The 16,352-nt window shown below is 67.1% G+C and overlaps 2 protein-coding genes across 2 annotated transcripts; one reads left to right on the top strand and one right to left on the bottom strand.

The window, feature by feature from the left end:
• Positions 1–609: 609 nt before the first annotated feature.
• NPC1L1 (NPC1 like intracellular cholesterol transporter 1) lies at positions 610–12,564 on the top strand. Its single transcript, XM_064400216.1, has 18 exons — positions 610–2,431; positions 2,840–2,940; positions 3,021–3,193; positions 3,902–4,030; positions 4,159–4,341; positions 4,650–4,767; positions 5,006–5,133; positions 5,423–5,560; positions 6,139–6,228; positions 6,630–6,820; positions 6,893–7,020; positions 7,971–8,091; positions 8,773–8,828; positions 9,400–9,550; positions 10,313–10,544; positions 11,025–11,138; positions 11,522–11,684; positions 12,354–12,564. The coding sequence occupies exons 1-18, from the start codon at positions 795–797 to the stop codon at positions 12,524–12,526; spliced, it is 4,026 nt and encodes a 1,341-aa protein (XP_064256286.1). The 5' UTR covers positions 610–794; the 3' UTR covers positions 12,527–12,564.
• Positions 12,565–12,895: 331 nt separating this feature from the next.
• On the bottom strand, positions 12,896–15,611 carry MRPS24 (mitochondrial ribosomal protein S24). Its single transcript, XM_064400535.1, has 4 exons — positions 15,548–15,611; positions 15,126–15,194; positions 14,451–14,562; positions 12,896–14,301 (listed from the first exon to the last, which is right to left on the bottom strand). The coding sequence occupies exons 1-4, from the start codon at positions 15,566–15,568 to the stop codon at positions 14,018–14,020; spliced, it is 486 nt and encodes a 161-aa protein (XP_064256605.1). The 5' UTR covers positions 15,569–15,611; the 3' UTR covers positions 12,896–14,017.
• Between the last annotated feature and the right edge of the window lie 741 nt (positions 15,612–16,352).

Below are 16,352 nucleotides of genomic sequence, written 5' to 3' on the forward strand. Positions count from 1 at the left end.
TCGGCGTGGGGGACAGCAGGGCACCACCCCGGGATGTGGCACCGGCGCTGTCAGCGGTGCCCGTGGTGACGTCCTGCTGCCACCCTGTGCCACCCCCGCTCCCAAATTCCTGCGTTTGTCCCCAAACCGGTGCCCGTGGGTGCCCCTGATGCCACCCTGAGCATAAATCCCCGTTTTCTCCCCATGTCGGTTCCCACGGGTGCCGCCTGCTGCCACAGGGGTGGCAGTGCCACGCCGTGCCCCGCGGGGTGCCACCCCGCCCCGCCGGGCCCCGCCCCGATCGATCGATGATCGGGTTAATGATCGATCCGGCCCCGGGGCTGATTGGCCCCGCTGCCATCAGGCCAGCGGTGCCCTCCCCAGCTGGCACCGGGGGGCGGGGGGGCTTTAAAGGCGCGGGTGGCACTCGGGGACAGCCCTGTCAGCATGGCCGCCTCCCTGGCACTGCCCGGCGCCCTCCTGGCCGCGCTCCTGGCGCTGGTAGGGGACAGGGGACACCGCGGGTGGCACTGGGAGGGACGCGGGGCGGGCACTGGGGGTGGCACCGGGGGGGCACCGCTGCGGTGACATTTGGGGGCTGAGGGTGGCAGAGCCGGGGGGACACCGGTGCCGTGCCCGCCTGGTGACATTCGGGTGGCATTCGGAACGTTTGGGGTGGGCAGAGCCAGGGGACACCCTTGTGGTGCCAACTGGGTGACATTTGGGGGAACTGAAGGTGGCAGAGTGGGGGGACACTGCTGTGGTGCCCACTGGGTGACATTTGGGTGACACTTGGAGGAACTGGAGGTGGCAGAATGCGGGGACAATGCCATGGTGCCCACTGGGCGCCATTTGGAGGAACCGACGGTGCCCCGGCTGTGGTGCCCACCAGGCCCCCCTCAAGGTGCCACCACCGTGCCACCACCCCGTCCCCGCAGGCGTCGCCGTCGCTGACCCCCGTGCGCCAGGCCGGCGTCTGCGCCTTCTACGGCGAGTGCGGGCGCAACCCCGAGGTCAACGTGTCGCTGGTGCCCTCCAAGGTGCCCTGCCTGTCCAACACGCCGGCGCGGGTGGCGCAGGGCGCGCTGCTGTCCCTGCTGCGCGTCGTGTGCCCCGAGCTGGCACGGGGGGACAACGAGACCACGCGGGTGTGCTGCAGCTACGGGCAGCTGAGCGCGCTGCGCATCAGCGTGGGGCTCTCGGGCACCGTGCTGGCGCGGTGCCCGGCCTGCGCCCGCAACTTCGCCAACCTCTACTGCCACAACATCTGCAGCCCCGACCAGAGCCTCTTCACCAACGTCACCCGCGTGGCCAACTACACGGTGGTGCCCGGCGCCAGCGCCGTGCTGGAGTACCAGCTCTTCTACCGCCGCCGCTACGCCGAGGCCGCCTTCACCTCGTGCCAGGGCGTGCGGCTGCCCGCCACGGGCGGCTATGCCATCTCCACCATGTGCGGGCGCTACGGCGCCCAGCTGTGCACGGCCCAGCGCTGGCTGGACTACCAGGGCGACAAGAACAACGGGCTGGCGCCGCTGCAGATCGACTTCCAGCTGCTGCCCAACGGCTCCGAGCCCGGCCAGGGCATCGTCCCGCTGGACGCGCCCGCCTGGCGCTGCGACCAAGCGCCCAGCGCCGACCAGGAGCCGTGCTCGTGCCAGGACTGCGCCCAGGCCTGCCCGCCCGTGGCGCCGCCCGCCGAGCCGCCGCCGCCCTTCCGCATCGGCCGCGCCGACGGCGTGCTGGTCATCTGCGCCGCGCTCTTCGCCGCGCTCGCCCTGGCCTTCCTGGTGGCCGTGCTGCGCCGGCGGGGCGCGGCCAAGGCGCCGCTGAAGCCGCGTGCCCGCGGGTGCTCGCAGCGGGCCAGCGAGGCCTGGCAGCGCGGCCTGGAGCGGGCGTTCCGCCGCTGGGGCACGCTGGTGGCCGCGTGGCCGGTGGCCGTGCTGGCGGTGGCCGTGGCGGTGGCCGGGGGGCTCTCGGCCGGGCTGGTGACCCTGCAGCTGACCACGGACCCCGTGGAGCTGTGGTCGGCGCCGGGCAGCCGTGCCAGGCAGGAGAAGGAGTTCCACGACCGCCACTTCGGGCCCTTCCTGCGCACCAACCAGGTGATCGTGACGGCGCCGGGGCGCGCCGGCCTCACCTATGACTCGGTGGTGCTGGGCACCAAGAACTTCAGCGGGGTGCTGGCGCAGGACGTGCTGCTGGCGCTGCTGGAGCTGCAGGAGACGCTGGCGGGCACCACGGCGTGGGCAGCGGGCGCGGGCAGGAACGTCAGCCTGCAGGACGTGTGCTACGCCCCGCTGAACCCCGCAGCGCCCGGCGTGGGCGACTGCGCCGTCAACAGCGTCACGCAGTACTTCCAGAACAACCGCAGCCACCTGGCGCTCAGCGCCTGGCAGGACGGCAAGCAGCAGGGCACCGTGGACTGGCACGACCACCTCATCTACTGCGTCAAGTGGGTGCCACGGGCACCGCGGGGTGCCCTGCTGTGGGGTTGGGGTGACATCTGTGGGGTGCCCCCTGTGGCATGGTGCCCGTGGGGTGGCCAGCTGTGGGGTTGGGGTGATGCCCAAGGGGTGCTGGACATGGCACGGTGCCCGTGGGGTGCCCAGTTTTGGGGCTGGGACAATGCCCATGCGGGTTCAGGGTGCCACCCACATGTCCCCATCTCTGTTGGGCGCCAGGCCGTGTTTCTGGGCTGTCCCCCGGGTGTCCCCATCCCTGTTGGGCATCAGGCCGTGTCTCTGCGGTGCCACCCACGCGTCCCCCACAGTGGCCGGGGTGCCCGCGGGTTGGCAGCGGGCGCGGGGCGGGGGCCGGGCGGGCGCTGCCCCCGCTGACGGCCCGGCCCTGTCGCCTCCAGCTCCCCGCTCTCCTTCAAGGACATCACGGCGCTGGAGCTGAGCTGCATGGCCGAGTACGGCGGGCCCGTGTTCCCCTACATCGCGCTGGGCGGCTACCGCGGTACGGGGGGGCCGGGGCGCTGGGGGGGCCCCGAGGGGTCCCCGAGGTGTCCCCGCGCCGTGACCGCCGTGTTCCCGCAGAGTCGGAGTACACGGAGGCCGAGGCGCTGATCGTCACCTACTCGCTGAACAACTTCCCCGCGGGGGACCCGCGCCTCGAGTGGGCGCTGAGCTGGGAGCGGCAGTTCCTGCGCGTGGTGCGCGACTTCCAGCGCCGCCACCGCCACAACCTCTCGGTCACCTTCATGGCCGAGGTGCGGCCGTGCCCCTCCGTGTCCCCTCCGTGTCCCCCGTGTCCCCTGTGTCCTCCGTGTCCCCCATGTCCCCTCAGTGTCCCCTCCGTGTCCCCTCCATGTCCCCTCCGTGTCCCCTGTGTCCCTCCGTGTCCCTTCCATGTCCCTATGTGTCTCCTGTGTGACCACCGTGTTCCCAATGTCACCAGTGTCACGGTGTCTGTAGTGGCCTCAGTGAACCCCGTGTCCCCTCCATGTCCCTCCATGTCCCTCCGTGTCCCCTCCGTGTCCCTATGTGTCCTGCGTGACCCCCATGTTCCCGATGTCACCTGTGTCACGGTGTCCGTAGTGGCCTCAGTGAACCCCGTGTCCCCTTCATGTCCCCACTGCCCCCCGTGTCCCTGTGCCCCTTCCATGTCCCCGTGCCCCAGTGCCCCCCCTGCCCTCAGTTCCCCCAGTGTTCCCCACGTCCCTGTCCCCCCCTCTATGTCCCCGTGACCCTGGTGCCACCCATGTCCCCATGTCCCTGGTGCCCCTCGTGTCCCCCTGCCCTCGGTTCCCCCAGTGCCCCTCACATCCCTGGTGTCCCCAGTGTCCCTGTGCCCCTTCCATGTCCCCGGTGTCCCCATGTCCCTGTCCCTCCTCCATGTCCCCCATGCCCCCCGTGCCCCCGGTGCCCCCGTGCCCCGGTGCCCCCAGCTGTGGCTGTCGCTGTCGCTGTCCCCTCAGCGCTCTCTGGAGGACGAGATCAACCGCACGAGCGGGGAGGACCTGCCGGTGTTCGCCACCAGCTACCTGCTGGTGTTCGCCTACATCGCGCTGGCCCTGGGCGAGTACACGGCCTGGCGGAGAGTCCTGGTGAGCTCCGGGTCGATTTGGGGGGCTCGGGGGGGTTCGGGGGTGGCGGAGGGTTTTTGTGAGCCCCGGGGGGTTCGGGGTGCCCACTCGGGGGTGCTGAGCCGGGGTGCCCCCCGCGGGTGCCGCAGGTGGAGTCCAAGGTGACGCTGGCGCTGGGGGGCATCGCGGTGGTGCTGGGCGCCGTGCTGGCCGCCATGGGGCTGCTGGCGCTGCTGGGGCTGCGCTCGTCCCTCATCATCATCGAGGTCGTGCCCTTCCTCGTGCTGGCCGTGGGCGCCGACAACATCTTCATCTTCGTGCAGGAGCTGCAGGTGCGGCACCGGGGGCACCGGGGGGCACGGGGGCACGGGGGCACCGGGAGATGGGGGGGCTTGGGGGGTGGGAGAGAACGGGGGGCACCGGGGGGCACCGGAGTGTTTGGGATCTGGGGAGCAGCGAGGGCTTCGGGGGAGCCAGCGGGGTGGGGGGCACCGGGGGTGGGGGCACATTTCAGGACAGGGATCCGCATAGGGCAAGGTGGGCACCTGTGGGCATGGGGGAGTTTGGGGTCTGGGGGTGCCGCCGGGTGCCCCCCGGGTCTGGGGGTGCCCGGGCCGGCCCTGACCCCCCTCCCTGGCAGCAGCAGTCGCAGCCGGAGCCGGGCGAGACGCGGGAGCAGCACCTGGGGCGGGTGCTGGCACAGGTGGCACCGAGCATGCTGCTCTGCAGCCTCTCCGAGACCGTCTGCTTCCTCCTCGGTGCGGGGGCACCGCGGGCACGGCGGGCACTGGGACATGGGGGCACACTGGGGGGCACAGGGTGGGCACAGGGACATGGGGAACAACGGGCACGGGCGGTGGGGGGTGTGGCAGGGCTGGCACGGGGGTGACACCGAGGGGTGACACGGGGATGCCAGCGGTGTGTCCGGGCATGTCCCGCTGACCCGGGGGTGCCAGGGGGGTGCCAGGGGGTCTCGGTGACCCGGGGGTCCCGCAGGTGCCCTCTCGTCCATGCCAGCCGTGCGGACCTTCGCGCTGACGGCCGCGCTCGCCATCGCGCTGGACTTCGTGCTGCAGATGTCGGGGTTTGTGGCGCTGGTGGCGCTGGACAGGCGGCGACAGGAGGTGGCACCGGGGGCACCGCGGGGCCAGGGCGGGGGGCACGGGCTGGGTGCGAGGGGTGGGCGAGAGGGGCCCCAGGGTGGGCACAGGGTGGGTGAGAGGGTCCCCAGGGTGACCATGGGGATCCCAAGGTGGGTGTGAGGATCCCCAGGGTGGGCACAGGGACCCCGGGGGTGGGTGAGGGTCCCCGGGGTGGGTGAGGGTCCCCCGGCTGTGCCCAGGGTGGGCAGGGGACACCCGCGGGGCACGGGGGGGGCACAAAGGAGCCGTGCCAACCCCCCCGTGCCCGCAGGCCGGGCGCTTCGACCTCTGCTGCTGCTGCGGGGATGGCAAGGGGGGCACGGCCGGGGGGGGCCGGGGGCTGCTGCGCCCCCTCCTCGAGCGCTTCTACACCCCCGTGCTGCTGCACCCCCTGGTGCGGCCCGCCGTGGTGAGGGCATGGGCACGGGGGCACAGGGGGCATGGGGGCACGGGGGGCATTGGGGGACAAGGGCACAGGGGGGGCACGGGGGACATGGGGGGCACGGGGGGCATTGGGGGCATTGGGGGGCATTGGGGGCATGGGGGGCATTGGGGGGCATTGGGGGACAATGGGGGGCACTGAGGGACACGGGAATGGGGGGCACAGGGGGCACTGGGGTTGTGTGAGGGGTTTGGGGTGACACGAGGGGTCTCTGTGGGTTTTGGGGTCCTGGGGGATCTGTGGGAGTTTGGGGTTTGGGGGGTCTCTGTGGGAGTTTGGGGTCCCAGGGGGTCTCTGCGGGTTTGGGGGTCTCTGTGGGTTTGGGGTTGGGGGGTCTCTGAGGTTTGGGGGTTCCGGGGGTCTCTGTGGGGGTTTTGGGGTCCCAGGGGTCTCTGTGGGTTTGGGGGTCTCTGTGGGTTTGGGGTTGGGGGGTCTCTGAGGTTTGGGGGTCCCAGGGGTCTCTGTGGGTTTGGGGGTCTCTGGGGTTTTGGGGTCCCGGGGGTCTCTGGGGTTTGGGGTGGGGTCTCTGAGCCCCCCTCCCCCAGGTGCTGCTGTTCCTGTTCCTGGCCTGCGCCGGGCTCTTCCTGCTCTTCCACGTGTCCGTGGGGCTGGACCAGGAGCTGGCACTGCCCGAGGTGGGCACCGCAAGCGGGCACCGCGGGGACACACGGGGGGACAGGGGGGCCCTGTGGGGACATCCGGGGGGTGCCCCCCATGGGGAGGCTTGGGGACATGTAGGGGTGACATATGGGGGGACCCCTTTGAGACCGGTGGGTGCTGGGTGGGTGACACGGCCCTGAACGGGGACACGTGGGGCTGTGACGTGGGGACACGTGGCAGGGGTGGCACGGCCCTGTATGGGGACCCGCTGGGATGGTGGCACTCCTTTGGGACCCCTCTGTGTCCCCTCTGTGTCCCTCTGTCCCCTCTGTGTCCCCTCTGTGCCCTCTCTGTCTCCTCTGTCCCCTCTGTCCCCTGTGCCCTCCGTCCCCTCGGGCCCCCGCGGGTGCCACCGCTGCCACCCCGCTGTCCCCAGGACTCGTACCTGCTGCCGTACTTCTCGGAGCTGAACCGCTACCTGGCCGTGGGCGTCCCCACCTACTTCGTCACCACGAGCGGCTTCGACTTCTCCTCGGAGAACGGCACCAACGCCGTGTGCTCCAGCGCGGGCTGCGACACCAACTCGCTGACGCAGACCATCCAGCTGGCCACGCGCTTCCCCAACGCGTGAGTGCCCGCGCGCCGCGCCCGCCCGCCCGGCCGCGCCCGCCTCCTGCCAGCCCCCTGTGCCCTCCCCAGGTCCTACCTGGCCATCCCGGCCACCTCGTGGCTGGACGATTTCCTGGACTGGCTGAACCCCACGGTGCGCTGCTGCCGCATCTACCAGGCCGGGGAGCACAAGGGCGAGTTCTGCCCCTCCACCAGCAGTGAGTGCGGCCGGGGCACGGGCTGCGGGGGCACGGGGTGCCCGCCATGGTGGTGTTGGCTGCCATGGGGTGCCCACCATGGTGGCTGTTGGGTGCCATTGGGTGCCCACCAGGGGGGCTTTTGGGTGGCCATTGGGTGCCATTGGGTGCCATTGGGTGTCCAACATGGTGGCCATTGGGTGGCTGTTGGGTGGCCATTGGGTGCCCACCATGGTGGCTGTTGGGTGCCATTGGGTGCCCACCATGGTGGCTGTTGGGTGCCCATTGGGTGCCCACCATGGGGGCTTTTGGGTGGCCATTGGGTGCCCAACATGGTGGCCATTGGGTGGCTGTTGGGTGGCCACTGGATGCCCACCATGGTGGTCATTGGGTGCCCATTGGTGCCCACCATGATGGCTGTAGGGTGGCTGTTGGGTGGCCATTGGATGCCCACCATGGTGGCTGTTGGGTGCCATTGGGTGCCCACCATGGTGGCTGTTGGGTGGCCATTGGGTGCCCACTGCTGTGGCCATTGGGTGCCCACTATGGTGTCCATTAGGCAGGCATTGGGTGCCCACTGGGTGGTCATTGGGTACCTACCGTGATGACCATTGGGTGGTCATTGGGTGCCCATTGGATGCCCATTGGATGCCCACTGAGTGTCCACTCTATGTCCACTGGGTGTCCCTTGGGTGTCCACTGGGTGCCCATTGAGCATCCATTGGGCGTCCCTTGGGCGCCCACCATGGTGGTCATTGGATGTCCATTGGGTGCCCATTAGGTGTCCATTGAATGCCCACTGGGTGATCATTGTGTGTCCATTGGGTGCCCATTGGGAGGTCACTGGGCACCTACCATGATGCCCCCTGGGCGCCTGCTTGGTGCCTGCTGTGCGGGCCCCCCTGCACCCCTGGGTGCCCCTGGGTGCCCGCGGTGTGAGCGGGGCCCGCGCTGACCCCGTGTGCCCGCAGCTGACCCCAGCTGCCTCCTGGGCCAGTGCCTGAAGAAGGTGCGGCGCCCCACGGCCGAGGAGTTCCAGCGCTTCCTGCCCTGGTTCCTGCAGGACCGGCCCACCCTGCAGTGCGCCAAGGGGTGAGTGGCACCGTGGTGGCACGGGTGGCACCGCGGTGACGCCAGGGGTGTGCTGCTGGGGGGACACACGGGGGTAAATGCTGCCCAGGGGGACACGGAGTTGGGCACTGTGGAGGCTCCCAGGGGTGGGTGGCACCTGTGGGGACACCCAGGACTCAGTGCCAGCCATGGGGGTGGTGACACCCGGGGACAGGAACAGCAGCGTGGGCACTCCCCGGGTGTCCCCTGGGTGTCCCTGGGTGTCCCCGGGTGTCCCCTGGGTGTCCCCTGGGTATCCCCGGGTGTCCCCTGGGTGTCCCTGGCTGTCCCCTGGCTGTCCCCTGGGTGTCCCTGGGTGTCCCCTGGGTGTCCCCCGGGTGTCCCCTGGGTGTCCCCTGGGTATCCCCGGGTGTCCCCTGGGTGTCCCTGGCTGTCCCCTGGGTGTCCCCTGGGTGTCCCTGGGTGTCCCCTGGGTGTCCCCTGGGTGTCCCCTGGGTGTCCCCGGGTGTCCCTGGGTGTTCCCTGGGTGTCCCTGGGTGTCCCTGGGTGTCCCTGGGTGTCCCCTGGGTGTCCCTGGGTGTTCCCTGGGTGTCCCCTGGCTGTCCCCTGGGTGTCCCCGGGTGTCCCCTGGGTGTCCCCTGGGTGTCCCCGGGTGTCCCCGGGTGTCCCCGGGTGTCCCCTGACCCTCCCGTGTCCCCGCAGTGGCCTGGGCGCCTACGACACCGCGGTGAGCATGGACGCCAACGGCACCATCCTGGGTGAGTGCGGGTGGCACGGGGACAGGGACGGGGTGACCACTGACCACCGGAGTGACCACTGACCCCCAGGGGTGACCATTGACCACCAGGGTGACCACTGAGCCCTGGGAGTGACCGCTGACCACTAGGGTGATCACTGACCACCAAGAGTGACCACTGACACCCAGGGTGACCACTGACACCAGGAGTGACCACTGACACCCAGGGCAACCACTGACCACCAGGGGTGACCACTGACCACCAGGATGACCACTGACACCCAGGAGTGACTGCTGACCACCAGGGGTGACCACTGACCACCAGGGGTGACTGCTGACCACCAGGAGTGGCCACTGCCCCCGGAGTGCCCACTGCCCACAGAGTGACCACTGCCCCATGGTGCCCACTGTCCCAAGTGATGGCTGCCCCATGGTGCCCACTGCCCCGGTGGTGCCAGCTGCCCCAGTGCCCTCTCCCCGAGTGCCCGCTACCCCAGTGCCCGCTGCCCCAGTGCCCACTGCCCCAGTGCCCACTGCTCCGAGTTCCCACTGCCCCAGTGCCCGCTGCCCCAGTGACGGCGCCGTGCCCGCAGCCACGCGTTTCATGGCGTACCAGCGCCCGCTGCGCACGTCCCAGGAGTACACGAGTGCCCTGCGCGCCGCCCGCGCCCTGGCAGAGCGCATCACGAGCACCCTGCGCGCCGTGCCCGGCACCGACCCCGCCTTCCGCGTCTTCCCCTACACGTGAGTGGCACTGCCAGCCCCGGGGGACCGGGGGGGCCGGTGAGGGGGGGGCAGGTAGCGGTGCCCAGGTCAGCGTGCCCGATCTGGGGTGCAGGGGGTGCCCCAGTGCCCCTGTTGGGGGTCTCAAGGGGGTGCCCCGGTCACAGGTCAGTGTGGGTGCCCATTTAGGGGTTCCCAGTTAGCCATGCCCAGGTCAGGGTGCCCATCCCAGGGTGCTGTGGGTGCTGGGATGCCCATATCAGGGTATCCAGTGCCCATTTTGGTGTGCCCAGTTCCCATTTTGGGGTCCTGGTGCCCATATCACAGTGTCCAGTGTCTGTTTTGGGGTGCCCAATGCCCATATCAGGGTGCCCAGTGCCCATATCACAGTATCCAGTGCCCGTTTTGGGGTCCAGGTGCCCATATCGCATTACCTAATGTCTGTTTTGGGGTGCCCAGTGCCCACATCAATGTGCCTGGTGCCCATTTTGGGGTCCCAGTGCCTGTTTGGGGTCCCAGTGCCTGTTTGGGGTCCCAGTGCCCATATCAGTGTTCCCAGTGCCTGTTTTGGGGTGCCCAGTGCCCGTTTTGGGGTGCTGGGGTGCCCGTTTTGGGGTTGCAGTGCCTGTTTGGGGTGCCCAGTTCCCATTTTGGGGTCCCAGTGCCTGTTTTGGGGTGCCCAGTGTCCATTTTGGGGTGCTGGGGTGCCCGTTTTGGGGTCGCAGTGCCCGTTTTGGGGTGCCCCTCCCCGCGTGCCCGGTGCCAGCGCGGTGCCACCCGCAGGGTGACGTACGTGTACTACGAGCAGTACCTGACGGTGGTGGTGGAGGGGCTGGTGACGCTGGCGCTGTGCCTGGTGCCCACCTTCGCCGTGTCCTTCCTGCTGCTGGGCATGGACGTGCGCTCCAGCCTGGCCACGCTGCTCACCATCGCCATGGCGCTGCTGGGCACCGTGGGCTGCATGGCGCTCTGGGCAGTGCCCTACAACGCCGTGGCGCTCATCAACCTCGTGGCGGTGCGGGCAGGGACACGGGGACACGGGCACGGGGGGTGGCATGGGGACATGGGGCACGGGGCACAGGGGGTGGCATAAGGGACAGCGAGGACATGGGGCACGGGGCATGGCGGGGTTGGCACAGGGATGTGGGATGGCACAGGGGACAGTGGGGACATGGGGAACGTGGGGTGGCACAGGGACGTGGGGTGTGAGGGGTGGCACGGGGACACGGGGCACGTTGGGCGGCATGGGGAAGTAGGGTGGCACAGGGACACAGGGGACGTGGGGTGGCACAGAGACCTGGGGTGGCACAGGGACGTGGGGCATATGGGGTGGCACTGGGACATGTGAGGTGGGACATGGGGTGGCTCTGAGGGCACGGGGGTGGCTCTGGAGGCACAGTGGTGGCTCTGGGGGCACAGGGGGTGGCTCTGGTGGCACAGAGGGTGGCTCTGGGGGCACAGCGGTGCCCGGGGTGCCAGCCCGGTGTCCCCCCAGGCCGTGGGCATCTCGGTGGAGTTCGTGTCCCACATCACCTGCGCCTTCGCCCGCAGCCGCCAGCCCACGCGGGTGGCACGAGCCGCTGAGGCCACTGCCACCATGGGCAGCAAGGTGGGCACGGGGGGCACCAGGGGACCTCCTGGGGCCGGGGGGACACCACAGGACCCCAAACTCTCCTGGGGCCCAGGGATGACACCGTGGGACCTCCTGGGGCCAGGGGGTGACACCAGGGGACCTTTTGGGGCCGGGGGTGGCACCGCGGGACCCCAAACCCTCCTGGGCCGGGGGGGTGACACTGTGGGACCTTTTGGGGCTGGGGGTGGCATGGTGGGACCCCAAACTGTCCTGGGCCGGGGGGTGGCACTGCGGGACCCCAAACCCTTCTGGAGCTGGGGGGTGACACCGCGGGACCTCCTGGGCCGGGGTGGCCCCGCGGGTCCCCGATGCCCCCGGGCCGCTGTCCCGGCCGGGCGGTGTCACCGCTGTCGCCGCAGGTGGTGGCGGGGGTGGCCATGACCAACCTGCCGGGGGTGGCCGTGCTGGCGTTCGCCAAGGCGCGCCTGGTGCGCATCTTCTTCTTCCGCCTCAACCTCATCGTCACCGCGCTGGGGCTGGCACACGGCCTGGCGTTCCTGCCCGTGCTGCTCAGCTACATCGGTACGGCAGCGACTGCGACACCGCGACAGGGACAGCGCGACAGGGACAGCGCGACAGCGACAGGGACAGGGACAGCGCGACAGGGACAGCGCGACAGGGACAGGGACAGGGCGACAGCGACAGGGACACCGTGACAGGGACAGGGACTGGGACAGGGACACCGGGACAGGGACAGGGACAGGGACACAGGGACAGGGACAGGGACTGCGACAGGGACAGGGACACCGCGACAGGGACAGGGACAGGGACAGGGACAGCGCGACAGGGACAGCCCTGGGGCAGGGACACCGGGGCACAGACACCGAGACAGGGACAGTGTCACACCCCCGAGGACAGGGACACCTCCCCGGGGACAGGGACACTGGGACCACTGGGACAGTGTCACCTCGGGCACGGGGACAGTGTGACACCAGGACAGTGTCACCTCGGGGACAGGGACAGGACAGGGACACTGGGACAGGGACAGGAACAGTGTGACACTGGGACAGTGTCACCTCCCCATGGACAGGGACAGTGGCACGGTGCCCGCTGTCCCCTCACCCTGGGGACAGGGACAGTGACACGGTGCCCGCTGTCCCCTCAGCCTGGGGACAGGGACAGTGACACGGTGCCCGCTGTCCCCTCACCCTGGGGACAGGGACAGTGACACGGTGCCCGCTGTCCCCCCAGGGCCCGCGCCGCAGGTGCCAGCGGGGGAGGACACGCCGGGGGACACCGCGCAGGGGACAGGGCTGGGCCTGGGCAACCCCTGCTTCAAGGACAAGGACAAGGACAAGGCCAAGGCCAAGGACAAGGACAAGGACAAGGACAAGGACAAGGACAAGGGGCCCAGGAAGGGCTGAGCCCCCCGCGCCCCTCCCCCCTTTCTATTTAAACTGGTTTTGTCACATCCTGCACTGGCTGGACTGGGATGGGCACTGCGGTGTCACACGGGCTGGGGACACGGGGGTGGCACGTGGGGCACGGGGACACCGTGGGGACATGGGGGTGGCACGTGGGGCACTGTGGGGACATGGGGACAGTGTGTGGGACACAGGGACACTGCAGGGACATGGGGGTGGCACGTGGGGCACTGCGGGGACATGGGGACAGTGTGTGGGACACAGGAATGTTGAGGACACAAGGCCATGTGGGGCACAGGGACACTGTGGGGACACTGAGGATACCCCAGAGCAATCCTGTAGGAACATTTATAGGGTTTCTAGGGCCGCTTACTGGTTTTTAGGAACATTTATGGGTTTATTCCCTAGATGAACCTGTGGGGCACATCCCAGAGCACTCCTTTAGGAACATTGATGGTTTTTAGGAACATTTATAGGTTTTTTAGGAACATTTATGGGCTTATTCCCAGATGAACTTGTAGGGCACATCCCAGAGCACTCCTTTAGGAACATTTATGGGTTTTTAGGAACATTTATGGTTTTTGGGGCCGACTGCAGGTTCACCCTCGATGAACTTGTAGGGCACATCCCAGAGCACTCCTTTAGGAGTTCCTTTAGGAACACTGATGGTTTTTAGGAACATTTATGTTTTTTAGGAACATTATGGTTTTTAGGAACACAGGTTCACCCTAGATGAACTTGTAGGGCACATCCCAGAGCATTCCTTTAAGAACATTTATGTTTTTTAGGAACATTATGGTTTTTAGGAACACAGGTTCACCCTAGATGAACTTGTAGGGCACATCCCAGAGCAGTCCTTTAGGAACACTGATGGTTTTTAGGAACATTTATGTTTTTTAGGAACACAGGTTCACCCTAGATGAACTTGTAGGGCACATCCCAAGGCAGTGCTTTAGGAACATTGATGGTTTTTAGAACATTATGGTTTTTAGGAACACAGGTTCACCCTAGATGAACTTGTAGGGCACATCCCAAGGCAGTGCTTTAGGAACACTGATGGTTTTTAGGAACATTATGGTTTTTAGGAACACAGGTTCACCCTAGATGAACTTGTAGGGCACATCCCAGAGCACTCCTTTAGGAACACTGATGGTTTTTAGGAACATTTATGTTTTTTAGGAACATTATGGTTTTTAGGAACACAGGTTCACCCTAGATGAACTTGTAGGGCACATCCCAGAGCAGTCCTTTAGGAACACTGATGGTTTTTAGGAACATTTATGTTTTTTAGGAACACAGGTTCACCCTAGATGAACTTGTAGGGCACATCCCAAGGCAGTGCTTTAGGAACATTGATGGTTTTTAGAACATTATGGTTTTTAGGAACACAGGTTCACCCTAGATGAACTTGTAGGGCACATCCCAAGGCAGTGCTTTAGGAACACTGATGGTTTTTAGGAACATTATGGTTTTTAGGAACACAGGTTCACCCTAGATGAACTTGTAGGGCACGCGGGCGGGCACGGTCTGCAGCTCCAGGCGCACGGGGCACTTGTAGAAGTGGCCCAGCAGGGTCTCGGCGTAGCCCAGCAGGAAGTAGAGCTTGTGGGGCGGCAGTGCCCGCGCCAGCAGGGCACAGATCACCAGCAGGTTCCCGCGCCGCTTCAGCACCGCCTCGTCCGCCAGCAGCCCCGGGAACGTCCCGGCCAGGAAGCGGCGCAGGAACGCGTCCTCGAGGGCACGGGGCGCCGCGCCCGCCTCGCCACACAGGTTACCTGGGGACACAGGGGGCACTGGTGACACACGGGTGGCACTGGTGGCACTGAGTGACCCCTGCTGTGCCAGACCTGCCTCGCCACGCAGGTTCCCCGGTGACGCACAGGTGGCACGAGTGGCACTGGGTCCCCCGTCCCGTGTCACTCACCGGTGTGCAGGGACAGCCAGCCCTTGCGGTGCCCGATGTGCTGCGGGGCGTGTGCCTGCTCGTACGTCACCATCTTGTCACCCTTGCCCGCGCGCACCCGCGCCGCCCGCGCCTGCGGGGACAGCGGGGTCAGGGCATGGGACAGGGGACAGGGGGATAGCAGGGTCAGGGGATGGGACACGGGGACAGGGGGACAGCAGGGTCAGGGGATGGGACAGGGGGACAGGACAGGGGGACAGGGGGACACCGGGGTCAGGGCATGGGGACAGGGGACAGGGGGGTCAGGGGACGGGGGACACGGGGACAGCAGGGTCAGGGGATGGGACAGGGGGACAGCAGGGTCAGGGGACGGGGGACACGGGGACAGGGGGACAGGACAGGAGACAGGGGGACACGGGGACAGGGGGACAGCAGGGTCAGGGGATGGGGGACAGGGGACAGGGGGACAGCGGGGTCAGGGGACACGGGGACACAGGGACAGCAGGGTCAGGGGACAGGACAGGGGACACAGGGATATGGGGACAGCAGTGTCAGGGGACAGAGGGACAGGGGATATGGGGACATGGGATAGTGGGGTCAGGGGACACAGGGACCCCGGGGACAGGGGGACAGCAGGGACAGGGGACAGTGTGTCAGGGGACAGGGGGCATGGCCGCGGGGTCCCCGAGGGCTCACCTTGAGGCACACGGGGCTGCTGTGGAGCTGCCGGGCGGCGCTGGGGACACGGAGGGCGCGGGGAAGGACCTGCACGGGGGACAGGGCTGGCACGGCTGGCAGAGCACACCCCGGGCCCCAGGGCTGGCACGGCTGGCAGGGCACACCCCGGGCCCCAGGGCTGGCACGGGAACAGCCCGGGAGCAGTGCCGGTGACCCCACAGCTGTGGCCTGTCCCCAGGGCCACCACAGCCCTGGGCCTCTTCCCTCCGCCCGCCACCCTCAGCGTGCGCGTCCCGCTGTCCCCAAACCCGGTGTCCCGCGTCACCCCCACCCCCAGTGTCCCCCATTCCCGGTGTTTTCCCCCATTCCCGGTGTTGTCCCCCATTCCCGGTATTTCCCCCGTTCCCGGTGTTTTTCCCCCGTTCCCGCTCTCCCCTCACCCGCAGCGCGGCCGCCGCCATCTTGGCCGGGGGTGGGGGGGGGGCGGCAGCGCCCCCTGGCGGAGGGAGGCCAGCGCGGGGGCACTGGGGACACTGGGAATGTACTGGGGATATACTGGGAATATACTGGGAATGTCCTGGGGATACACTGGGAATGTACTGGGGATATATGGGGAATATACTGGGGATATACTGGGAATGTACTGGGAATGTACTGGGGATACACTGGGAATGTCCTGGGAATGTACTGGGGATGTACTGGGAATGTCCTGGGAATGTACTGGGGATATACTGGGAATATACTGGGAATGTCCTGGGAATGTACTGGGGATATACTGGGAATATACTGGGAATGTCCTGGGAATGTACTGGGGATATACTGGGAATATACTGGGAATGTCCTGGGAATGTACTGGGGATATACTGGGAATATACTGGGAATGTCCTGGGAATGTACTGGGGATATACTGGGAATGTCCTGGGAATGTACTGGGGATATACTGGGAATATACTGGGAATGTCCTGGGAATGTCCTGGGAATACACTGGGAATGTACTGGGGATATACTGGGAATGTACTGGGAATGTCCTGGGAATGTACTGGGGATATACTGGGGATATACTGGGGATACACTGGGGATATACTGGGGATATACTGGGAATGTACTGGGAATGTACTGGGAATGTACTGGGAATATACTGGGAATGTACTGGGGATATACGGGGAATATACTGGGAATGTACTGGGGATATACGGGGAATATACTGGGGATATACCGGGAATATACCGGGAATATACTGGGGGG

Source organism: Passer domesticus, chromosome 28, assembly GCF_036417665.1.
Source record: "Passer domesticus isolate bPasDom1 chromosome 28, bPasDom1.hap1, whole genome shotgun sequence".
NCBI classification, from domain to species: Eukaryota; Metazoa; Chordata; class Aves; order Passeriformes; family Passeridae; genus Passer; species Passer domesticus.

Bases quoted from the DNA above. Each gene is read 5' to 3' on its own strand.
- NPC1L1 (XM_064400216.1), top strand. From the start codon at position 795: ATGCGGGGACAATGCCATGGTGCCCACTGGGCGCCATTTGGAGGAACC. The intron at 5,561-6,138 runs GTGAGGGCATGG...CCCCTCCCCCAG, and splicing joins CCCTGGTGCGGCCCGCCGTG to GTGCTGCTGTTCCTGTTCCT. The intron at 6,229-6,629 runs GTGGGCACCGCA...CGCTGTCCCCAG, and splicing joins AGGAGCTGGCACTGCCCGAG to GACTCGTACCTGCTGCCGTA.
- MRPS24 (XM_064400535.1), bottom strand. From the start codon at position 15,568: ATGGCGGCGGCCGCGCTGCGG. The intron at 15,195-15,547 runs GTGAGGGGAGAG...TCCCCCGTGCAG, and splicing joins TGGCGGCGGCCGCGCTGCGG to GTCCTTCCCCGCGCCCTCCG. The intron at 14,302-14,450 runs GTGAGTGACACG...CTGTGTCCCCAG, and splicing joins CTGGCTGTCCCTGCACACCG to GTAACCTGTGTGGCGAGGCG.